This window comes from Natator depressus, chromosome 7, assembly GCF_965152275.1.
Source record: "Natator depressus isolate rNatDep1 chromosome 7, rNatDep2.hap1, whole genome shotgun sequence".
NCBI classification, from domain to species: Eukaryota; Metazoa; Chordata; order Testudines; family Cheloniidae; genus Natator; species Natator depressus.
Genome location: NC_134240.1, coordinates 32,889,783 through 32,913,333, shown reverse-complemented (window position 1 = coordinate 32,913,333; position 23,551 = coordinate 32,889,783). Strand labels below are relative to the sequence as shown.

At 57.6% G+C, this 23,551-nt stretch overlaps 3 protein-coding genes across 5 annotated transcripts; all 3 read left to right on the top strand.

Moving 5' to 3' along the window:
- The first annotated feature begins 726 nt into the window (after positions 1 to 726).
- Positions 727 to 9,239, top strand: LOC141990628 (uncharacterized). 2 transcript variants are annotated; one of them, XM_074958059.1, is made up of 3 exons: positions 727 to 864; positions 4,223 to 4,320; positions 4,800 to 9,239. In XM_074958059.1, exons 2-3 carry the CDS (start codon positions 4,254 to 4,256, stop codon positions 6,137 to 6,139), a joined length of 1,407 nt encoding a protein of 468 aa, XP_074814160.1. In that variant the 5' UTR covers positions 727 to 864; positions 4,223 to 4,253; the 3' UTR covers positions 6,140 to 9,239. The 2 variants fall into 2 exon arrangements, with proteins under 2 accessions (XP_074814160.1, XP_074814161.1); XM_074958060.1 differs by lacking the exon at positions 727 to 864 and adding an exon at positions 2,811 to 3,109.
- A 1,177-nt stretch (positions 9,240 to 10,416) lies between these two features.
- ZNRD2 (zinc ribbon domain containing 2) lies at positions 10,417 to 13,957 on the top strand. Of its 2 annotated transcripts, none has more exons than XM_074959787.1 (4): positions 10,417 to 10,646; positions 11,258 to 11,409; positions 12,831 to 12,915; positions 13,370 to 13,956. In XM_074959787.1, the coding sequence occupies exons 1-4, from the start codon at positions 10,550 to 10,552 to the stop codon at positions 13,747 to 13,749; spliced, it is 714 nt and encodes a 237-aa protein (XP_074815888.1). In that variant the 5' UTR covers positions 10,417 to 10,549; the 3' UTR covers positions 13,750 to 13,956. The 2 variants fall into 2 exon arrangements, with proteins under 2 accessions (XP_074815888.1, XP_074815890.1); XM_074959789.1 differs by lacking the exon at positions 10,417 to 10,646 and adding an exon at positions 10,954 to 11,101 and having other exon boundaries at positions 13,370 to 13,957.
- A 2,185-nt stretch (positions 13,958 to 16,142) lies between these two features.
- Positions 16,143 to 20,281, top strand: FAM89B (family with sequence similarity 89 member B). Its single transcript, XM_074959786.1, has 2 exons — positions 16,143 to 17,404; positions 19,533 to 20,281. The coding sequence occupies exons 1-2, from the start codon at positions 17,150 to 17,152 to the stop codon at positions 19,815 to 19,817; spliced, it is 540 nt and encodes a 179-aa protein (XP_074815887.1). The 5' UTR covers positions 16,143 to 17,149; the 3' UTR covers positions 19,818 to 20,281.
- Positions 20,282 to 23,551: the final 3,270 nt, after the last annotated feature.

Genomic DNA, 23,551 nt, shown 5'->3' with positions numbered 1-23,551 from the left:
CGTGAGAGAAGGAATTGCTTTTAGTCTAATCACTCCAGGGACACTGGCTGCATCTGCAGAAAACCTGAGCTGATTGCTTGGAGCAGTGTAAACAATGCAGTGACGCTGGCTGAGACTGTAGGGAGCCTGAGCTAATTGCTCCGAGCAGGGGGGAACTGCTCTGTGCATCTCAGGGTGGGTGTTAATTAGCAGTCCTGCCCCAGAAGGGGTCTCTGTGGGACAGAGTGCAGTGGGGTCAGCTCCTCTAGTCATGCAGACACCCTGGCTGCTGGGACAAGTGCTGAGGGATCTCTGTCACCAACAAGCCAAGTGGGGATGGGGCCATGATGCAGTGGCAGGGCTTTAGGCACAGCCATAGGGGAGCTGACCCTGCAGGGGGGAGCTCTGCTCCAACATTGAAACCGCTTCTCCCAGAGCTGCCCCCAATAGAAAGTACTTCCCCCAAAATACAGAAGCTGTGCCCCAAACCCCTCTGGAGCTGTGCCCAAACCCCTCCCAACATAGACACCACCCTCGGTGCCTCCCCCACCACTAGAAACTGCCGTTCCTGGAGCAGGCACCCCCCGCAATAGAAATCACGTCTCCCCCACCCCATAGCAACTGCCTCCGGGAAAGGACTCCACCCCTAGCAACCGCCTTTCTTGGAGCCAAGCAACCATCACCTCTGGAGTCCCCTCCCCATAGGAACTACCTTCCCCAGAGTGCTTTGCGACTTGTGAGAGCCTGGATATTTCCCAGGGTGCCGTGCAGGGGAAGCCACACAAAGGGGCCAGGCTGCGCTCTCCCTTCTTAGGTAGCTGCTGCTGCTGCAAAACCCCCACCGCCCCTGCCTGCATCCTCCTCCCGTGTCCTGTGGAGAGCCAGGTGAGTGCCCAGCAGGGGCAGCCCCAGAGGGGCCGGGGACAAAGAGCTAGCCCTGTCCTGGCTGCGGGCCACAGGACCCGGAATAGATCCCACCCAGCCACCCACACTCACTCACTCACTCACTCAGTGCTGGGGCATCTCTGCCCTACCTAGTGCCCGCCATCTGCCCCACTGCCCTTGGCTGTGAACACCAATTAGGTCTTACCACATCTCAGCATTGTGGTGAGGGATACGTGTGTGAACAGCCTCTGTGCCCCACCCCAGAGGTGGCTGCATCTTAGTACCAGATGAGGGATGCCTGTATAAACAGACCCCGTGCCTTACCCCAGTGAAGTGTGTATCTCAGCCCTGGGTGAGGGAGTTTTGTATGAACTGCCCCATTCCAGAGGCAGTTGTATCTTAGTGCCAGGCAAGGGATCCCTGTATGACCAGCCTGTGTGCCTCACTCTAGAGGTGGCTGCATCTCAGCTTTGGATGAGGGATCTTATGTAAATGCCCCCTGTGCCGCACCCCAGCCGTGGCTGTATCACTGCTCCGAATGAGGGATCCTGTATAAACAGTCCCCACCCCTAAGGCAGCTGCATTTCGGTGGGTGCCATATGTGTACAGTTACCTCCAATGTTCCAGACAGAAAAGGAGGTATGGCCTGTAAAGTCCTTTGGGAGCTGGTTGTATGTGCGCCCAGGTCTGTGGGGATAGTCAAGGTAATTCCTGTGTGCAGTGTTGTTGTAACCATGTCGGTCCCAGGATATTAGAGAGACAGGGTGGGTGAGGTAATATCTTTTTATTGAACCAACTTGGAGACAGAAGCTTTCACAGAGCTCTTCTTCAGATCTGACCTTAAGCTTGTCTTTCTCACCAATAGTAATTGGTCCAATAAAAGCTATTACCTCACCCACCTTGTCAATTCCTGTCGTGCTGAGGGTGCAAGGGCAATTTAATGCTATGGGGTCTCTGGAAAGGGAGTTATTGGGATGTTGTGCATCATGCAGGGTCATTGACACCGAGATGGCGTGGGCAGCTGGGTGAGGGACCCTGCCGCAAATCAGGAGTTGGGCCGAACCACCCCCTTGAGCACAGGTCCTCTCGTACAGTGGGTACTTACAGGGACTGATTACATGGTGAGGGGGCTGGCACCCCAAAAGATCTAATGAAGGGCAGCACAGGCTAGTGGAAAGGGCAGTGGTCTGGGAGTCAGGACTTCTGGGCTCCATTCCCAGCTCTGGGAGACGAGTGGGTCTAGTGGCTCTAGGAAGGGGGGTTGGGAGCCAGGATTCCTGGGTTGCTTTCTCAGCTGAGGGAGCAGAGTGGGGTCTAGTGGTTAGGGGAAAGGGAGTGGCTGAAAGTCAGAACGACTGGTTTCTATTCCTGGATCTGCCACTGACCTTGGTCAAGTCCCTTCCCCTCTTGGTGCCTTTGTTTCCGACCCCACCTTTCGTACACACACACTGCTGTTTCTCAACCTTCCCAGGTCAGTCACCTCTTAATTGAAATCAACATTTTTTGTGATTTTTTTTTTTTTCCCCTTCAGCTTTGCTATCAAATTTATAGTAAAATCATCTATCACTGACAACAATGCTAACTGTAGATATATAATGCAGTGTTTATTTTGAGAGGTTGATGGAAAATATTTGACCTTGAAGGGTCAAGGTATATTGGGGAGGGAGTGTGGAGGGAGAGAGATTGTAATAACATTTGCAATGCCTCAGGACTCCTGATTGGCCTTTCGTAGCCCACCTGGGGGCTGCGAGAAGCATGGATTTACTGTGAGCTCTTTGGGGCAGGGATTGTCTCTTGCTGTGTGTCACAAAGCAGGTTCTGGAGGATCAATTTTTCAGTTTTCCCCAGGGCCTATCATTTAAATGGACAAGAGGTGGGAAGGAAAACGGGCATCGAGAAGGGAAGGGACTTTCCCAAAGTCAGTCGCAGAGCTGAGATAGAACCCAGGAGTCCTGACTCCCAGTCTCCCCCCTTCTCTAACCATTAGATCCCACTCTTCTCCCCAAGCTAGGCTAGAACCTAGGAGTTCCAGGCCAGTGGCCTGCCCACTGGACCAGTCCACCCTTATGACTAATTTCAATAGGCAGTTAGTGTTTGGGTTCTAATCTCCTCTGTCTCACTGACAATGATCAAAGCCTTCTAAAACTTTTCTGTCATGCACACATACCCACACACACACTCATGTCTACAGTGCAGCTGCTTAGGGTGGGGCATGGTGTCCTGGAAGACAACAATCTACTATAAGGTGGGTAGAAGCAACTTCTCGCCTGATTTTTGCCATCTACCACTTGAAAGCTGATGCTCCAGGGCACTAGGGACCAAGAGAGGTTTGGGGGCCTAATTTCCCCTCATTCGGTGGGATTTTCTATCAGGGATTTTGGCCATAGTGTCTAAGACCCTGAGTGGTCTGGGCTGATTTTTTCCTCAGGCTTCCTTCCTTGTGTTTTCAGAGTGCCCTCACCTAGTTCCTGAACTAAAATACCTGGAACGATGGGTATTCCTGGGTTCTGTCTCCAGCTCTGGAAGGAGAGTGGGACCTAGGAGCTTAGAGCAGTAGAGACTGGGAGATAGGACTCCTGGGTTCCATCCATGGCTCTGGGAAAGGAATGGGATCTGGTGGATAGAGCAGGGGTGGGGGGCTGGGAGCCAGGATTCCTGGTTTCTGTCCCTGCTCTGGTTGGGGAGTGAAATCTAGTAGGTTAGAGTAGTGGGGGTTAGGAGCCAGGACTCCTGAGTTATATCCCAGCTCTGGGAGAGGAGCGGGGTCTCGTCAGTTATAATGGAGGAGTGGCTAGGAGGAGCCAAGACTCCTGGGTTTTATTTCCAGCTCACTTGCTGGGTGACCTTCCCCTCTCTGTATCCCAGTTTCTCCTCTGTAAAATGGGGACAACAGCGACCTGCTTTGTAAACAGCTTTGAGATCATGGGTCACAAGCACTGTATGAGAGCTGGCTGTTCATCAGTGTTTTGAAGGTGATTTGCAAGGAGATGTGTAACACCTGGTGTTGTGCATTTATGGTTTGTTTCCAGTGAACAAACAGCATCCCCAAGTACTAAAAAAAAAAATCACGAGGCTGGCTTAGAAATCATGAGCATCTTAAAAATGATCTGTGTGGGGTTCAGCTTTTAAGAACAAAAGTTGCAACTTTCACTGAATCCCCTGCCTCCAGGAGCTGGGCCTTTAAGAGAGGCCATGTGATAGACTTGCAAATCCCTTAATATCCAGTAGGGGGCAGCAGGTGTTTTCCTCACTCTAAAACATCTCCAGCGGGTTTCCCCAATGCCCCCTGTGGAGCTGGGGCTCAGCCCATGCAGATGGTCCCTGAAAGGATCTCATCTCACCCCTTTGCTTGCTCCAGACAGGGCTAACAGCCCCTGACCCAGACACAGATGGAACCAGGTGAGGAGTCCAGTGTCCCGGATCCCCAGGGCTCAGAGGAAATGGAGGCTGGAGCAGGTGAGTGATTGGGTCAGTCCTTTTGGAAGCTGGCAGTGAGTGAAGCATAATTTAGAGCTTAAAAAAGAGGGAATGGAGTCTAGTGGGCAGGGCACTGGGGTGGGAGCCAGGACTCCTGGGTTCTATCCCCAGCTTTGATCTTGGACGATTCCCTTTCCCTCCTGATGCCTCTGTTTCTCCTCACACCCTTCTGTCTATTTAGATGGTGAGCTCTTTGGGCCAAGGTCTTTCTCTCACTGTGTGTCTGTGCAGCACCCAACATGACAGGCCCCCGATGTCAGTCGGGTGTGCGTCTGTGCCTCTGCTGCACATGATGCAACAGGCTCCCACGATCTTGGGCGGGGGCAGGCTGCACCGTGCGACAGGGCCCTGATCTCTGGCCATGCATGATCTGTGCCCTGTTGCCCACCCTCGTACCCCAGAGCTCTTCTTCCCATACCCAGAGCAATGCTCACCTGCATTCTGCTCTCTTCCGGCAGACGACAGTGCCGCCTGTCTCTCGGAGGAGGAGGATTCTGACCAGGAAGGCCCTGAGATGGCGCCATCCCACAAGATGTGGCCAGGGGTCTCCAAGGGCGACGTCTCACCTGGCTCCCCATGGGACATGGCTGGCCAGAGCCCAGGCATTGGGGCACAGGTGCCGGATGACTCTGGTGACCTGGAGCAGGGGCTAGAGGAGTTCGGCGACATCATTGTGCACCGGGTGACGCAGATGGGCGTGAAGCCGTGCCGCTACATCGAGGGGGGGCGCAGCTACGAGCTGAACCCCGGGCTGGCCCGCCGGCTGCTGCGGCTGGACGAGAAGCCATACGAGTGCACTGAGTGCGGCAAGAGCTTCAACCAAAGCTCCAACCTGCACCGGCACCAGCGCACACACACCGGCGAGCGCCCCTACTGCTGCCCGGCCTGCGGCAAGGCCTTCAGTCGCCGCTCCAACCTGGCGCAGCACCAACGCATCCACACTGGCGAGCGCCCCTTCCACTGCGGCGACTGCGGCAAGAGCTTCAGCGAGAGCTCCTACCTGATCCGGCACCAGCGCACCCACACTGGCGAGCGCCCCTACAAGTGCCCAGCCTGCGGCAAGGCTTTCTCCCGCAGCTCCCACCTGGCACGACACCAGCGCACCCACACTGGCGAGCGCCCCTACCTTTGCACCGACTGTGGCAAGCGCTTCGGGCTCAGCTCCGACCTGGCCACACACCGCCGCACCCACACAGGCGAGAAGCCTTTCCGCTGCACCGACTGCGGCAAGGCCTTCTCCCGCAGCTCCCACCTGGTGCAGCACCAGCGTACCCACACCGGGGAGCGCCCCTACCGCTGCGCCCAGTGCGGCAAGAGCTTCTGCCATGGCTCCAACCTGCTGCAGCACCAACGCACGCACCGCGGCGAGCGCCCCTACCGGTGCCAGCAGTGCGGCAAGGCCTTCAGCCTCAGCTCCAACCTGATCCGTCACCAGCGCATCCATACGGGCGAGCGCCCCTACCGCTGCACCGACTGCGGGCGCAGCTTCGTGCTGAGCTCTGACCTTCTGCAGCACCACCGCGTGCACACAGGCGAGCGTCCCTACCAGTGCCCCGACTGTGGCAAGGCCTTCTCCCGTGCAGCCCACCTGGCCCAGCACCGCCGCACCCACACGGGTGAGCGCCCCTACCACTGCCAGCACTGTGGCAAGAGCTTCAGCCATGGCTCCAACTTCATCAAGCACCAGAGCACCCACCTGCATGGCTGGCAGCCCTGCTGGCCCCTCAAGGAGGGAGGGGAGGGCCCTCAGGATGGTGGGTCTGACAAGGAGGTGGAGGAGGGGCAGGCACAGCCTTAGAGTATGGCGGTGCTTGGAGCGCGGGACCTGCCACACCATCATCGCCAGCCTCCTAGCCAGATCACTTGAATGGGGTGAGAATCTATTAAACATCACAGGACCCTGCCCTGGACGGAACTGGGAACCCACTCCCGGCCTCATAGCCAGGTGTCTAGGATGGAATTGGGAACCATAGCCAGGTGTCCTGGGCAGAGCTGGGAACCTATTAAATGTTGCAGACCCTACTGCTGCTTTAAGGGCCACATCACTTAGCACCCACAATGTATCACACATCAGACTATGCTGCAATAGGGTTCACAGCCACCTGGCCCAACTCTAGGCAGCCTATCAAGCATCCAGCAACTCAACACTGGCTCCTGCACAGCCTTTTGGTCTTGTTTAAATTGCCCTGGTTTGATCTAAATTGGTTTAGAAGCCAGTTTTTAGGTCCAGTGTAAACACGGTGACAGCAACCTGCAGGTCAGAGCAGCCAAGCCCTTGTGTGATCCCAGCCATCTGCGAATCCAGCTCCCATCTGTGCCAAGATGCTGAGTTGAGGATGAGGGTCCCTGCTTTGCTGGGAGGAGATTCCAGAGAGTGGAGGACTCGAATCTCATAGAGGCCGAGTGAGATTCAGCAGGCAGGTGCCACCCTGGGTCAATTCAGACTAGCAATGAAGGGCAAATGTTTATCAGGATGGGGGATTCCCCAGGGAGGCAGCTCCCCCTGGGATGATGGGAGGAATGCTCCATCCCTTGGGGACCCTACATCCAGGCCAAATGTCTCTAAAGGCTGTGCTCTGGCTCCAGCACCAGATCTGGGCTAGGGGCAGGAATGATTGCAGGTAGGCCTTCAGGCCATGTGATACAGGGATACAGGCTGGGGGATGGGTACAGTCCCTTCTCTCCTGTTATCTGCAATGGCATTCCCACACGTGCCCAGCTGTACAGAGGGAGGCTCTTGTGAACCAGTGTCTTAAAAGCTGGATCTGGGCCCTTCTGTTTGCAGCACCCCACATAGAATCATAGGATTGGAAAGGACCTTAAGAGGTCATCTAGTCCAGTCCCCTGCGCTCATCTGCCTAGCAGTCGCATTTCCTCCCCTTTTCCCAGGGTTGAGCTTGGTTCGCACTCAAACAAGACACTCGCAAGTAAAGGCCAAAGGATTCCCAAGGATGGGGGTGGTGCTCCCAGAAAATCCAGCCAACCACACGCCTCCAGATGAGGTGCTACTAACATCACCTTCCCCTGGCAGCATCACCAGCCTGTGGCTATTTCATAGAAGGCTGCTAGTTTAGGAGCACACTGATAGCTGGGCTGGATGCAGAAGTCAGGGGTGAGGTTCTGTGCTATGTGGTAGGTCAGACAGGATCACCATAGTGTCTTCTGGCCTTGGGCTGTACAACCTTGTCCTATTCTGTCCTTTAACCAAGTCTGTGCTGCTTCCAACCATCCTGGTTCCCCTCTCTTGCCCAGTTCTCTGGTATCTCTTGCCAGCACTCTAGCTTCCTCTGGTGATGAAGAAATCCCCATTTCTGCATTGTAACACTTCTAGGGAGTGATGCTTAGCTCATCAAGGGCTACGTTATCGCTGAACGATCTCTCCGGAACCATCCCCTTCTCAGTCTAGTCCCCAAGGTGCATGTTGCAAAGGTACAGGTGACAGTCTTTGGTGTGCTCTTCCAGTCTGTTTTGGGGGGGTGATCACATCTGCCCCCCGTTTGGAGGAGCTCTGCTCAGAAGCCATCGGTGTTTCCTAAAGGCATCCTGAAAGGTGGGCTTGGGGTTGAACTTTAGCAGGACAAGCAGCTTCTGGCCTGTCCCGCAGTGGGAACACTGGGAAGCGTAGCAGACAGCTAGCCCAAAACCTCGTGTTGCAGAACTGCCATGGTGGGGGGTTCCAGTAAAATGGGTCAGAACATTTCAGTGCAACAGCTTTGCTTAGCTCTGAGCCACCCCATTGAGCAGGCAGAACCAGCACAAACTGCCCTGCCCTCCTAGAGCCTCACTCTGTCTGTTGAACATAAATCTCAAGCCATGATACGAGTCAACCTCCAGCCTGGCTCTTGAGCAGGGCCATCACCTCTTTTGTGTAGAAGAGTTTCAAAGCTGCCAAAGGGATTTGGGTGCCCATGAGGGAGTGGTGTTACCTCTCTGTATGACATAGGTGAGACTGTCAATGGGACAGCATATCCAGGCCAGGGATTGGAAAAATTGGAAAGGGCTCAGTACAGAGCCATGAGGATGTTTGGAGGGTGCGGAAACCTGCCTTGAGAAGCTCACCCCATTTAACTCAGTGAGGGCAAGGCTAACTGGGGTGATTTGATCCCAGTCTGTCAGTCCCTATAGGGAGAAATTTCTGACAGTCAAGGGCATGGGAATCTGCCAGACAAATGCCCAGCAGGGCTGGGAGCTGATGCCCCTTATTGCCAGAGTTAATTTGTGTGGCAAGTATTTCCCAGGGAGGGGATTTCCCCAGTGGAAGAATTGACCTGCAGAAGGGGAGGGAAGATTCTCCATTGCTTGGAGTCTGTTAGTCCAGATGGGTTGTCTCTCGAGAAGCAGCACTATAGCTCAGCCCAGGGGATGACCTGAATGCAAGGACCCCTGCAGGAGATACTAGGCGGGTGCTATGCAGGAAGTGGAACTAGACTCATAAAATGGCCTTAGAATGGGAATGTGGTGCCTAAATGCCGCTGGTGGCTTTGAAAACCTCAGGCCCAGCTTGTGTGGTGGGAAGCAAGGGGCAGGCAAGGTGGGAGAGGTATCTAGTCCTGCTGCAGTGGGGGAGTACACTGTCAGCCTCGCTGGTTTTCTTTGTTACACTTTTGTTACCAAGCAGCATTGTGAAGGCATGACAGTGACTCCATAGCAGTGCCTGGAGGTTCTCCCTATGAACCACCTAAACTGCTGTGGGAGCAGTCAAGGAGGATAAGGACACTGCTGACATGCTATGTTCCTTTTCCTCAGCCCTCTGCACAGAGGATGCTGAGAGATACCTGCTCTTCTGTGGTAATAAAGATACGGTGCTCCCAGTCTCTGGGAGCACCTCCTTATAAACAGCTGCTTTATGGGATGATGATAAATTTTGTGCCTATTTAAAAAAGCTCCAGGGAATCTCACTAAACTGTTTGGAAGAAACACAATCATCAAAGCCCTCAACACTGGTGATAGGAAGAGCTGACTGACCAGGAAAGTCACGCTGGGCTTGTGTATTGGACTTCATGGAGCATGTCTCCAAACTAAATGTCAGTGAAGGAGAATCAGCTCCTATCATTCATTTGAACTCATAAAAGCACTAGCAGAGTCCCTCCCAAGAGCAAGGAAGCTAGAAAGAAGAGGGGAGGAGGGAGAGAGAGAAACTTTTGCCCTCTACCAGAAACTTGCTAGGAGACAGGAAGCAATGGGTAGTGTTAAATACATGGTCTGCTTTGATTGTGGTGAAAGATTCAAAGCAGAGTCTACCGGTTCCACACCAGGCCAGTGTTTGATATATTTCATGATCAGGAAGTGGAGGGTGAGCAGTGAAATGGCAAAATTTGCAGGTGCAATATGGTGGTCTGTGGAAGATGCCAAGTAGTGGCCCACCTTGTACTTTTATCACTTAGGATGTTGATCCGTGGGCATTCATGGTTTCTTGCTTCCATGCTGTCAGTGACTCAGGAGCAGATCATGCCATTTTGAGAGTGCTGCTCCCCTGTCATCCACCTGACCCTTCCTAAATAGGTTACGTCTAGTGAATTTTAACATTCCCATCACGCAAATCATCCCAGCAGGTTTCAGAAATACCTACTGGGGCAAATTATTACTCATTGCTCAATAAACTGCAGTTCCTCTTGTTTATTACCCAGGCTCCTAGCATCGGTGTAGGGGCGAATAAAGAATTGTTTTTCTTCGGGTCCCTTGTCTTGTTTCAGTTCGTTCTCACTACATGAGCACTTGTCCCACCAGCGATTAGAAACTGGCTGATACCAGCACTGGCGGGGAGCGGGGCCAGCTCGAGCAGGGCGGGTGGCCCCTGGTGCCAGGTGAGCCGCGGCGCTGTGAGGTTGCCCCTGGACGTGCCGTTATGGGCGGGGAGCAGTGACCTGGCCCCAGCCGCGGGGGGCGGGGGGCGGCAGGCTGGATCCTGGGGCTGGAACCCAGGCGTCCTGGCTCCCGTTGGCTTGTGAGGGCAGCGGGCCCCGGGGTGGGGGTGTCCCTGGAGCTGGCATTTCCCGCGGCCTTCCGGCCACCGGGGCTGGGAGGGGAGGAGCGAGGCCGGCTCAGGTAGGGCCGGTCACGCGCGGCGGGGAAGGGGGGGGCGGAAGCCAGGAGGCGCGTCCCTCCGGCCGGAGAGGGTAGAGCGGCGCCTTGCTTCCGGGCCGGTGGTCCCTGTCCCCCGCTTCGCCCAACGTCACTTCCGTCGCGGTACGGAGTCCGGGAGCCCCACATGGAGGCGCTTCCGGCCAGAGCGGGAGGGGGCTGGGGCGGAAGCGGCGCAGCAGCGAGGGCGCCCCGAGCGAGCAGCATGGCCCTGAACGCGGCAGGTACCGCCTGGGGGCGGGGCAGGAGAGGCCGGGGATGGGGCAAGGGCTGCCCTGGGCAGGAGGAGGAGGAGGAGGAGGGCAGAGGATGGGGTTGGGGAAAAAGTGGGAGGGGCAGGGGATGGATTGGGGGGGGCAGGAAGGGGAGCTGAGCCTTGAGCTGGGAGCAGGAGTGGGGGCTGGGGAAGCAGAGGAAGGGGCAGCCCTGTCAGAGGTGAGGACGGGGTTGGGGAGCTTGGGACATAAGGGCTCTAGTCGGGGCTGCGGGGAAGGAGTGTGCTGTCAGGGGGCTGGTTCTGGTGGGAGCTGGCTCCCCAAGCAGTGCTAGAGCTGGTGGCATCTGGCAGCAGAGGGGAGGGGGCAACACCGACCCTATTTAACTGCTTCAGCCCAGCTCAGCCTCTCATGGGCGCAGTGGCACCGTCCCTTCTAGATGGGCAGAGCTGGCATCACTGCAGGTAGGCATGGTGCTGGGTGAGGGGTCCCTGTATAAACATCTGCTGGACCCTATCCCAAAGGTGGCTGCATCTCAGTGTCAGGTATGGTGTCCCTGCTCTGACAGCTTGCAAGGATGCTGTGCAATGGCTTTGCCAACTTCCCATTTCCCCCCTCAGGCAACGATGATGGGAACTGGGAGCCACCTTCAGAGGCAGAGCTGAAGGTGATCCAGGCACGGAGGGAGCGGCAGGATAAGATCAGCAGAGTGATGGGCGACTACCTGCTCAAGGGGTACCGCATGCTGGGGGAGTGCTGCGAAGAGTGTGGGGTACGACCTGGGGCCTGCGCGGGAAGCCCAATAGAGGGCACTGTGCTCCAGGCAGGAGCAGAGGGCAGTGTGCGGGCCCCCAGCTATCCATCACTAGCTCTGCAGGGAGTGTCCTAGGCCAGCTCCATTTCTTCTAGTCTGGGCTGATTCCCGAGTGTGCTGGGATCCAGCAGGGAGCAGGCTCGGGCCAGCCCTGTCATATGGATGGGCCTGCAGGTCTGATCCAGAGGGGGATACTGGTCTGGATGGGCCCATTGGTCTGATCTCGGAGGTGGGAAGGATGGGATACTAGGCTAAGTGGGCCCATGGGTCTGACTGAGGGGAAAGGGAGGCATACTAAGCTGAATGGACCTCAGTGCCCAGTGGTTTTGGAGTGGGAGGTTCTATCACCCAGCGGTGAGAGGAAGGGTTCCCCCCACCCCCACAGCATGGGATCCTCCCCTTCCCATGTGGACTATTCCACCCGTCATACTACATTGTGTGTGTGTGTCGTCCCGTCCCCCCACCCCAGAGCAGGATAGGCTGTAGGGCAGAGGTGGGCAAACTACGGCCTGTGGGACTGTCCTGCCCAGCCCCTGAGCTCCTGGCCAGGGAGGCTAGCCCCTGGCCCCTCCTCTGCTGTTCCCCCTGCCACGCGGGCAGCGCTCTGGGCAGCCGGGCTGCACACTCATGCAGGGCAGCGTGGCAGCACGTCTGGTTCTGGCCAGGAGGCGCGGCTGCCAGACATGCTGCTCTGAGCGCCATGGTAAGGGGGCCGGGGCTGGGGGGTTGGATATGGGGCAGGGAGTCCCAGGGGACAGTCAGGGAGCAGGGGTGGTTGGATTGGACAGAGGTTCGGGGGGTGGGGTGGGGGTGGTCAGGGGACGGGGAACAGGGGTGGTTGGACAGGGCAGAGGTTCTGGGGGGGGCAGGGGACGGGGAACAGGGGAAGTTAGATGGGGGTGGGGTCTCAGGGGTGATTGGGGCGGGGGTCCCCGGGAGGGGGCGGTCAGGGGACAAAGAGCGGGGGGAGTTCTGAGGGGGGCGGGAAGTAGGAGGGGGCGGATAGGGGGTGAGGGCCAGGCTGTTTGCGGAAGCACAGCCTTCCCTACCCGGCCCTCCATACAGTTTTGCACCTCGATGTGGCCCTCGGGCCAAAAAGTTTGCCCACCCCTGCTGTAGGGGAAGCTGCTGTACCCTGGGGCCATGCAGTCTAGTCCCTCCCATAGAACGGGGCTCCCAGCCCTCTGGGAGACAATTCCTGGCCTCACGCCCTTCCTTTTGCTCCCTCTTCCTCATCAGAGGCCTGGGGGTGGTTCTAGTCTGCCCTTGAGTTAGAGCTGGGGAGCAGCTCTGGTGTCGCTGCCCTCACCATGCTAGGACAACCCCCTCTTTCATTGGTCTGCCCTGAAGTCCCGCACCGGGCTGTCTCTCCCTTACAGACCATCTTGCTCCAAGACAAGCAGAGGAAACTTTACTGCGTGGCCTGCCAGGAGCTCAACTCTGACATCGACAAGGACAACCCGGGTACGGTCCTTCCCAGCGTTGTGCTGTCTGCCAGGGAGGTGTTCGAGTGGCATGGGAATGGGGGGACTGGCTGGCTCAGGAGCCATGGAATGGGACATGGAGCCTTTCCCCTCTAGAGGCACCAGCTCTGATCTAGTGCTGGGCACTGCCTAGAACCTATCTGGCATCCGGGCTCCATCAGGCCGGGCACTGCACAGAACCACAGTGAGAGAAGGTCCCTGCCCCGAAGAGCTCACAGTCTGAGCAGAAACAGGCACCGAGAGGGGAAGGGACTTTCCCAAGATCAGTGGCAGTGCTGGGAATAGAACCCAGGCATCCTGGCTCCCAAGGCAGTGGCCATCGCCTGCCCTCCCTCAGTTTAGCTGTGGCTGCGCCCCGTCTTGCACACTGCTGACCCTGGAGGCAGCTCTGGGACCTGCAGCTCTGACCCCATCTGTCCTCTCTCTCTTTCCAGCGCTGAACGCCCAGGCGGCCCTGTCCCAGGTCCGGGAGCACCAGCTGGCCTCCACCTCAGAGGAGGCTGCGCCCCTTGGGTACCTCCCAGCCGCCCACCAGCAGCCCCACGTGCCGCGCCCAGAGCACTGTGAGGGGGCAGCCTCGGGACTACGAGCTGCCGCCACTGCGGCTGCCATACCGCAGGCCCGGCCTGCCCCGACACCTGCCCTGCCTGCTAGCCCCCTGGCTGCCGCAGAGGATGCCATCCTCCAGAAGCTGGGCTGGGCCAGCCAGGAGCTCCAGCACAGTGCCTCCATCGAGCTCAGCCTCCAGCTGTGCAGCCTCATCCGCTCCTGTGCTGAGTCCTTGAAATGCCTCAAGGAGCTGACCCCGCAGTGAGTCGCCCATGCCAACCCCGGCCTCCTCAGGGGCAGTGGCCAGGCCCCTCAACGCTGACTACACCTGGCAGAGCCAGGCCGAGAGGGGGTGAGGACGCCCCCCAGAGACTCTATTTTGCCAGCCCCCTTCGGCTGGACAAAGATCCTGTTCTTTGTCTGTAGCTTCCCATAAAAACTCCAGAATCTTGTGCAAGACTCAATCTGATAATTTGGGGTCAGGGTGACCCAAAGCATCAGATCCACAGAGATGCCAGGCTGGATCTGACCTGGAGAGGGGGGATTCTATGCTGGATGGGCCATGGGTCTGATCTGAGGCAGGAGGAGCAGATGGGGCCATCCCAGTTCTCCTTTGTTCCATTGTCTCTTGGTCTCACCGGGCAGCTGTGGCAGGGACCATGGAGCAGGCATCTGCCGGGCCTATTGTAATATTGAGACAACTGCTATGCAGCCAGGATCCCACTGGGCTGGGCTCCCTGCCTGTCATGCCCTGTCTACTGCCCAATGGAACTCATGATGCTGGGGGAGAGGAGAGGATTCCTGACTGCAGCCCAGACAGTACCTGGCTCCAATGCCCCAGCTCACCACTAGGGGATTGCTGTGGGGGTTCAGTAGGGGGCACTTTCCATCTGTAGCCAGTACTGGTCCAAATGCCCAAGCACAGTGCTAGGGGATGCTTTGCTGCAGGGAATCGGGAGGGGTCTCGGTAGGGCACGCTGCCCTTCGTCAGTGATCATTAAATAGCCCACTGGAGTTTCACCAACAGTCGCAGCATCCACCCCCAATTCCCTAAATTCTTCCTTGCCTTGAAATCCTCCTTTGCTTCCTGTTGGTTTTAAGCAATGAGTGAGGTGGCCGCACCTCAGTAATGGGAGAGAGACCCTTGTGTAAACATCCTTTCTGCCCCACCCTAGAGTCGGCCACACCTCAGCACCAGGCAAGCGACCCTTGTATAAACAGCCCCCACCCCAGAGGCTGCTGCATCTCAGTACCAGGCAGAAGGGATTTCAGGTCAGGTCAGGCCATTGTCATGCCCAGTGTGTAACCCCCAGCCATACACCTTGACCTGTGGCCTGAGATGTGGGCGTTGAAATTGACTGAGATCTGATTGTGAAAAGGGGAACACACCGTTCAATGAGCTTTTTCTCTGTTCTTTGTGATTCCTTAGTGCAGATTCCCAGACTGGTTACTAAGGCGAGTCACCAGCTTCCTTCTGAATTGTTTTGTGACTCACCGTTACATATATGCACCCTCTTCCCAGCACCACAACCCTAATTCCAGCCCAGAGTGTGTGTGGGGGGGGTTGGAGAGTGAGCTCACCCTGCAGAATACCTGGAATGGCATGGGACCCCACCCCATCGGCCAGACCTCACACACACTGCATATGCAAGGTCGGGGCAGAGTGATGCACTGTTCAGAAGGGCATCCCCCATCCGATACCGAATACAACCATGTCCAGTTTTGTCTCAGTACCAGATGGGGGACAAACCACCTAAAAAGGGGACTGCCCAGTTCAAAGGCAGATGTGTGGCCTCCCTGCACTGCAGCGAAGGCTCCCATACCATAGCTGGACTCAGCTCCCTGTTCTGCTCCAACTGTTGCCACCTGGTGCACAGGGTCGCAGTGCCACTCAGGTGTGGCCGAGTGCTGCCCAGACCCTGACTGGTGGAGGGGGGAGCATTGGTCCGAGCACTCCCGAGACTCTGCCTGAGAGCGGGGGGCCCCACTTCAAGCCAGGCGCTGCCCAGACCACCACTGAGAGCCGGGGGCCCCCATGGGGCTGGGTGCTGCCCAGGCTGAGATTGGGCACCCCTTTGGGCTGGGCACTGTACAGTGAGAGACAATCCTGGTCCCCAAGAGGCTACAGTCAAAACAGCCAAAGTAAGGATTATATTGCTATGTGACATGGGAAACGGACCAAGGGGCAAAGGGCCTTGACCAAGGTCACACTGCAGGTCAGTGCCAGAGCCAGGGATAGAACCCAGGAGTTCTGACCCCCATCACTGCCCCTGCTCTCAGCCCGGAGTTCCCTTCCAGAGCTAGGAATGGAACCCAGGCGTCCTGGCTATCAGTTGGATGGGGGGGGAGGTGCGGGGGTAGCAGGCTGGATGGGCCCAAGCGTCTGAGCCGGGGTGGAATCAGCTTTTGGGTTTGGGACATGTCCGATCTGCCCCCTCCCCCCAGCCCTGCTGCTAGCTGGGGCCGTTGTTTTTCTCCAGCTAAGCGGCTTTCCCCACCCCAGGCGTCTGGCCAGAGGATTAGCATCCTAGGGCCAGCCTTCCCTGACGATGGGCCCCACCGCAGCCCTGGAAAGAGCCTGTTGGTGGAGGCAGCGGGGGAATCTCATCGCATAGTCCTGTCCCCCGCCCCACCCCCAACCCCCGGAGGAGCCAGGGGCCTGTTTGCCCTCAGGAAGGGGTCTCCCTGTGCCCCAGCTGCTGTTGCCCCTTTAAGCGCGCGGCAGCCTGCCCCCTTTTGGGAAGGGGGGCCTGGAAGGACCAGGTGGGGTGTGGTAGCGGCAGGCAGAGCAAACAAAGGGAGACCGGCGCCGGGAGAGCCGGCTCGGGGGCACGGATTAGGGAGCCCGCCAGCTGTTGTCAGGCTGCCACGCCCCCTCTGCCCGCCTGTCTCCGGGCCTGGGTGGGGATCCGGACTCCAGCCTCCCCGCGCCGCTGGGAGTGTGGCTGGCCGGCATCCGCACCCCTCCGCCTGAGAAGTCTTTCCCTCTCCCTCCATCCACCCCTGGCCGCGCCCCCCCGCGGCTCCGCAGAGGCGGGGGCCGGGGCCGGGAGCCCGCGGAACAAAGGCAGCAGGAAGAGACCCGATGGAAAAGTAGCGAGCTGGGAAGCGGAGGAGCGCGGATGGCCGCGGGAGGCGCCTGCGCCGCTGGGGCTGGAGGCTCGAAGATGGGCTGCCCTGAGATCCTGGGTTAGCCGAGGGTGGTGTTGAGCAGGGGCTCGGATGACCCGGCCGGCCCTTTCCTAGCCCCCCGGCGTGGGGCGGTGAGGCCAGCATGCCCCCGGCCGCCCTGAGCTGCTAGATCAGCCTTGGTCTGCGCTCGGCAGGGCGCTGCAGGGGCGGGCTGGCAGAGCGGGGAATCGGCCCGTTAGAGAGCTGCAGGGACACAGCCACGTTCCCGAGGGCAGCCGGCCCCTGGGCAGGGGCTGCTGGCCTCCAGGACGGTCCTACTGGGGCATAGCGAGCTCGGTTCTGGCTGACCCCTCGCAGACATTGTTTGGGAGCCTAGTAAAAGAGCCCTGTCCCCGACCCCGGAAAATCAGGCTTTGGAAGGGGACAGAAAGGGAGATTCCTGTATAACCCAGCGTGGCCCAGACACACCTCTGCCATTGGCTGGGCTTATTTCCCTAGGAGCTCTTTCTTTCTTTCCCCGTCTCCTGTCCACGATGAACGGCCTCCAGCCACCCCAGGACTGCCTGGGGGGCAATGTCTGCTCCATCGAAGGGCTCCCCCCACTTCCCAAGGGCCTCAGCGGGATCCTCAACTCCAGTGGTGGCTCGTGGCGTGAGATTGAGAAAGTGTACAGCAAGAAGACACGGATCCAGGATGACCTAAGCAAGTCACGGGTGGCCTCTGAGAAGCTGCTGCGGAGCAAACCGGCCAACCTGGACTCGGCGCTGGCCATGCTGCGCAAGGAGATGGTAACCGCGCCCCTGCCCCCCATAGCACAGCCTCTCCCATGTGGCACAGCCCCTCTGCCCTCCCACAAGGTTCCCTCTGCCTCCGATGCTCCCCTTAGCCGGGGTGGGCCTGCTGGGGTCCCTGGGGCAGCAGGCAGTGTGTATAGATGTTTGGGGGAGGGGGAAGACTTGCCTCCCAGAGCTCGGGACCTTTGTGGGGCTGGGGGATTTCAACATGTCTCACTGCGAGTCTCACCATTTTTGGTGTTGCTCTAGAAGCCCCAGGCAGGGAATTGTGGGAGAGTTGCCAGCTCTCTTTGATTAGCCCTTGTCCACACCCCAAAGCTGTCCTGCTCGAACAGCTCTGGGCTAAAGTACAGCAATGCCTGCTAGTGTGGATGCAGCTATAATGGGATAAAGGTGCTAATCCCAGGATAGCTATTCCTGATTGAGAAGGGGACTAAACAAAACTAGGCTAAGGCACCTTTATCCCAGTATCACTGCAGCCACGCTAGGTATTGTCCTCCTACAGCTCTACGGGTGTAAAATCACACACACACCCCAACTGACACGATTGCACCCTGACAAACAACACCAGCTAGTGTCTAGCTCTTCTTTCCTGGGGAAAAGCTGGAGAATGTGGCCAAGCTACAGCTGTCCCCCTACCCCCACCCCAGGGCTCCAAGGCAGCAGGCAAAGAAATAGGACCCACGATTATATATTCGGGGACAGGGAGTGTCTGGCTTACAATTTTTCAACTGCTTGGAGTTGGCATGACTGAATGTGATTGGCACCGGGGTCAAAATGTCTCTGATTGTGTTTGTGTCCATGTGCATGTGTAACTCTGTGTTGGTGTCTCTGTATGTGTAGGTGGAGGGAGCATATACAACACCATGTGCCTCACATGCATGGGGGTGTTGTGGTGTGTGTGTATTGCAAATATCTAGCATGTGGGGGGTGCAAACAGGTGCATGTTTGTGTACCTGTGTGTGTAGCATTGTGTTGGGTCTGGGCTCAAATGCATGTGTGTCTGTGTGAACGTCCATGCTGTGTATAAAGTGTGTTCTGTATGTATGGTGGATATTCTCTGGCCTGTGCTATACAGGAGGTCAGACCAGATGATCTAATGATCCCTTCTGGCCTTGAAAGCTTCATCTCTGTGTAATTAGTAGTAGTAGTAAAATGAGGTTGTGAGGGGCCTAATGGAGGTTGCCCCATTGAAGACAAGTTGAGGGAGGCCAGGCTGCATTGGCATAGACATGTCCAGTGGGGACCCCCAAGGATATATTGGTAGGATGGCCCTTGCAATGATTGTGAAGAGAAGATGGCCCAGGGAGAAGCCAAAGACTTGGGACATCAGATACATATTAGCCAAGATGGTCAGGGATGCAATCCCTCACTCTGGGTGTCCCTAACCCTCGGACAGCCAGAAGCTGGGACTGGACAACAGGGGATGGATCATTCTGTAATTGCCCTGTTTTGTTCATTCCATCTGAAACATCTGGCACCAGCCATTGTCGGAAGACAGGGTACTGGGCTAGATGGACCATTGGTCTGACCCTTTATGACCATTATGTTCTTATGATATGGACCAGATATAAGCAGAACTTAGAGAGATCAGTTTGCACAACAGCCAGATGTATGATCATGGGGTTTGGAAGAAGAAGGCTGTAAAGGTCACCAACCCCAGATAGGGAAGTAGCAAGAAGGAAGAAGAGGAAGAGTACTAGCATCTAGGAGCCCTCATCATGGAGCAGGCCTCCATTGCACTAGGCATTGTACAAACCCAGATGAAAGCGCGTGTGCACCCACACTGCCATGCTGCTGTGAATGTGCACTGTGTTCATAGAATACACATGTGGTGATAACTGTGTGTACAGGCCCTAACACTCATTAAATAGTGCACACATGCTGTGAGTGTCTATAGGTATGAGAACACACACACAGCGCAGGTCTCATTCCTCTCAGCAGGGGACAGCAGAGACAGCCACACTGTTGGTGGGGTGGAATAGCAGGCAGCCGAGGTGTGGACTGAGTCACTGGCTGAGCAGTGGGGCTGTGGGTTGGGACTGAGCCTGAGGGGTACCAGGGAGCCATGAGAGGGAACAGACCCAACTGTGACAGACCCTCCCGGTCCCTATCCCCCCAGGTGGGCCTGCGCCAGCTGGACATGTCCCTGCTGTGCCAGCTGTGGTCGCTGTACGAGTCGATCCAGGAGTACAAGGGGCTGTTCCAGGACATGTCGTCGTCCCTGCACTCCGAGGGCTCCTACGCTGCTGAGAACGGCTTCTCTGATGAGGACGATGAGTTTGAGGTGGAGCCGCCGGGCCCCGACGTGCGCAAGGAGACCCCACTGCTGGGCCGGCTCAGCCTGCCTCAGCCCCAGAACTCCCGTGACCAGTGGCTGCAGGACTCCTTCCACATCACCATCTGAGCCCCACGGCCACCACAGCCTCACCCCCTTTGGACGTAGTAGCATGTGTAGCTGGGAGTGCCCTACAGCATCCCCTGCTGGGAGAGACCAGGGCTGGCGTAGCCTGGCCCTCCCTCTGCAGCCAGCGCTTGCTTCTGCCCTGCTCACTACAGCCCCCCCTGCTGGGAGAGACCAGGGCTGGAGTATCTGGGATCTACAGCCAGCACACCTGCCCCGCTCCCTATAGCGCCCCATGTGGGGAGAGGCTGGGGCAGTGCATTTTCCGGCATTGCTGTGGGTAGGATCATGTTAGCAGTTTTTAGTGCCTCAGCCATGAGCCAAAAATGGCCACTTTAAAGATATTTAAAAAAAAAAATTTAAAAACATTTGACACATAGGGGAAAAAAAACCAAACCCTTCCAGAAGTGGGAGAGGTGAAATGTAATATATACAGCGTGTTGGGGCTCGAACCCCACCAGAGCTGTGGAATAAATCCTCAGAAACTGACTCAGCCGTGTATTATTCCAGTACCTAGGAGTGGGAGTCAGGACTTGGGAAAATAACTGCAGCATTTGTGTCGGACCCACTGGAATTCTAGTTTTGTCCCCACACCCTCACTGGCCCCACAGGGTAACTGACAGGACCAAGAGTTACCTGGTCCCCGTTCCAATTGCCAGCTGGGCCCATTGGAGACTGCAGGAGGGGAGGGGGATGGAGGACCGATCCCAGCAGCTGCGGAGGAGAGTGGCATGGGGAGCACAGGGCAAGGGAGGTCATGGAGGGGTCCTGGCAGTGGGGGAGGAGGGCGGCATAGGGCAAGCAGCCCAATGGGAGGGGTCCCAGCAGTGTGGGGGGAACATGGGGAGACAGACTCCAAACCATGGTTTCATCTTTCCTTGTCATGGTGTGATTTTGGGGCTGATCTTGTGGTGTTTGAATGTTTGGGGTTGGTGACACTGTGTTCTCCCCAAAAAAACCAGTGGTTGCTCCTGCCCCACCTGCTTGGGGACAGAAGGGGCTGGGGTGTTGAACCTGGCAGGCTCTGTGCACTGTTTAATTTGTAATGAAAGAGATGCCAGGGCTCAAGCAATCTTTTTACTTTCATAACTGACATGGCAAGCCCAGAGGTGCCAGGGCTAGGAACGGCCAAGCCCAGAGGTCCTGTGGCTAGGAACTGCCAAGCCCAGAGGCTGAGAGACCTGGCAAAAACTGTCTTGGAGAGAATTCTTGCAGGGACTGTTCATGGCCAGCAGGCGGGGCCATGGGTCTGAATTTCGACCTCCAGGGAGATGGGCTCATGGTACCATTAGCAGGATGTGGGGGGCAGAGGAATCCTACCCCTCCAGGCCCAGCCAATCTTGGTGTCCACCCCCCCCCGGTTGATTGAGGGGACACTGGGGTCCCTGAACCCTCAGTCCCAAGCCATGTCCGGCTCAGGTCGGCAGCATCCCCACACACAGTGGCCTTGCCAGCCACACTTCCTCCTATTCTCACCCAGCAGCTCTGACAGGAAGCCCCCTGCAGGGAGGAGGGGGCAATTCTATGGGCCTGTTATCCTTAGCCCCTCCCCATCCCACTCCAGGGAGAGAGCCGGGGCTCACAGCAGGGCCTGGGCCTGGCTGGACTGTGGACAATACATCCTACCCCAACCCTTCTCCCAGCTGCAGGGCAACTGAGTGGTCTAAATTATACCAACTCTACAGCTCTGGGAGCATGGTGGGGTCTAGTGGGTAGGCTGGGAGCCAGGACTCCTGGATTCTAGTCTCACCTCTAGGAGCACAGTGAGGGGCTGGGGGTTAGCTTTCTACTCCCCTTTTGCTTATTTTTTTTGCCCCAAATGAGTCCAGAGACCTCCGCAGGCTCCAGGACTCCCATGGCTGAGTGCCCTTGGAGCACATGGTGCACCAGTCTGTTCGTCTGCCCTGCCCCCTGTGACCCCTAGGGTTCAGCAGTGTGTTCTGCAGCTGCCCATCCCTGCTCTGCTGTCAGCCCCCAGGTTTGTGCCCCTACACCGGAATTGGAGGGTGGGGTGGGTAGAGGCAGACTGGGAAGGGGCTGCCAGTTCTTCCCAAACTGACAGCCCACCCCCTCTCGCCCTTCCTTCCCAGGTCTGGTGTGCATGGCTAGAGGAGCCCAGGAGCCCACAGATCGCTCAGTGCTTGGCAAGAGAAACCACAATGGAAAGGGTCTGGGTGGGTTTGGGAGTGCATCCGTTGGGCTGTTGGACAGGAGTGAGGGGCACCAGCAGGGCTTGGGGGAAGGCCCAGGGCTGGGGTAGCAGGGGCCTGTGCGACAGGAGTGAGGACCAAGATGTGACACCCTGGTTCAGATGCAGATTCTGGTGAGTAAACTTTGAGGTGGGGACTGGTGATTCAGCCGTTGAGTCAGAGGCAGCTGGTTTTGTATGGGGCAGCGGGGACACAGGGTTGATGGGGGCATTGCCCCCCGCTCCACACACACACACTTTGGAATGGTCATGTCAACCCCTGGGGCGGGGGGGGGGGGGGGAAGGGCTCATCCCATATCCAGACCTGTGTTTGTAGCATGGCAGGAGTCCAGGATGGGGCACATGAGCTCACCATCAACCGCCCGTGGCCGTCCAGATGCCCTGACACGTGTGACACACACACAAGTGACAGGCAGCTGTGTGGCCACAGGCTTGTGCACCCGCCTGTGGCTGTGCGTGAGTAACCGCAGGGGAGCCAAGGGGGAGGCCGATGTGCTTGTGGCTTGTGTGTGTGTGACCCTGCCGGGCAGGGATCCTTGTGCCAACACCTGTGCTGACGTATGCACATTTGCAGGAGGCTGCGTGTGGCAGGAGGCCCCTGCCCGGGGCTGGGGGAACTGGCTGCTCTCTGGGCCTGGCAGGCCGTTTCTAAATTTGGGGTGGTGAATTTTCCACCCCAGAGCGCAGGCGGCTCCGATGCCAGGACCCAGCTCGGCTTACTGGGTATTTATACCCGCTGAGCCCACGGGCAGCTATGTGAGCAGGGGGGTGGGGGGGGTTCTGTGGGGGAGGGGCAGGGGGGTTGGGCTGGGAAAGTTACAGGGAGAGGGAGGGTCTGTCTCCAGTCTAGTCTTACTTGTGACCCCCAGTTGTGATCCTCTCCCCCCACTCATGCTGTGTCACCTCCCCTGCCTCATCCCCCCCAGGACTGAGATAACCTAGTTCCTCAGGGAAGTAATGATGGGGGGGCACATATTGGGGGGGTGTCCAGAGAAGGTGGCATAGGAGTGCAGTGGGACTCTTTTAACCAACCTCAGATCTATTTACCCCTTCTCCCACCCCCACAAGACCTGCACCCCTCAACTGTGAATCCCTGACTGTTGGGGGGGCAGCTGCTGTCCATCTCCCAGGCTGCCCCCCATCTGCATCTCCCCCACACCATCAACCCCCCACTCTTCCCGTCCCCCCCCCCACTAGCCCCACTCTTTCCCCATCCCCTCCATTTAGCCCCCCTCCCCTTCTCCCCATATACCCCCACCCCCAATGTCAGAGCTCCCCCTTGCCCCCAGACGTGCCTGGGCTAAAGCGACCACCCTGGTGGGTCGCATTTCCAGTAAGGGCCCCATTTACCCCCAGCCCCGCCCTGCCCCCCACCCCTGCCCCCTGGCTGGGGGGAGCCGGGCTTGCGCCTTTCTCTACTTCTCCTTTCGCCCCCTTCTGCTTCTAGTTTCGTCTCCGCGCGAACTTCCTGCGCGGGGCGAGCCCGGCCCAGCCCGGCCCAGCGCTCACCCCCGGCACCCCGAGTCCC

Coding starts and splice junctions, on each gene's coding strand:
- ZNRD2 (XM_074959787.1), top strand. CDS start 10,550: ATGGAGGCGCTTCCGGCCAGAGCGGGAGGGGGCTGGGGCGGAAGCGGC. Junction 11,410..12,830: donor AGTGCTGCGAAGAGTGTGGG/GTACGACCTGGG, acceptor TCTCCCTTACAG/ACCATCTTGCTCCAAGACAA. Junction 12,916..13,369: donor CATCGACAAGGACAACCCGG/GTACGGTCCTTC, acceptor CTCTCTTTCCAG/CGCTGAACGCCCAGGCGGCC.
- FAM89B (XM_074959786.1), top strand. CDS start 17,150: ATGAACGGCCTCCAGCCACCCCAGGACTGCCTGGGGGGCAATGTCTGC. Junction 17,405..19,532: donor CCATGCTGCGCAAGGAGATG/GTAACCGCGCCC, acceptor CTATCCCCCCAG/GTGGGCCTGCGCCAGCTGGA.
- LOC141990628 (XM_074958059.1), top strand. CDS start 4,254: ATGGAACCAGGTGAGGAGTCCAGTGTCCCGGATCCCCAGGGCTCAGAG. Junction 4,321..4,799: donor GGAAATGGAGGCTGGAGCAG/GTGAGTGATTGG, acceptor CTCTTCCGGCAG/ACGACAGTGCCGCCTGTCTC.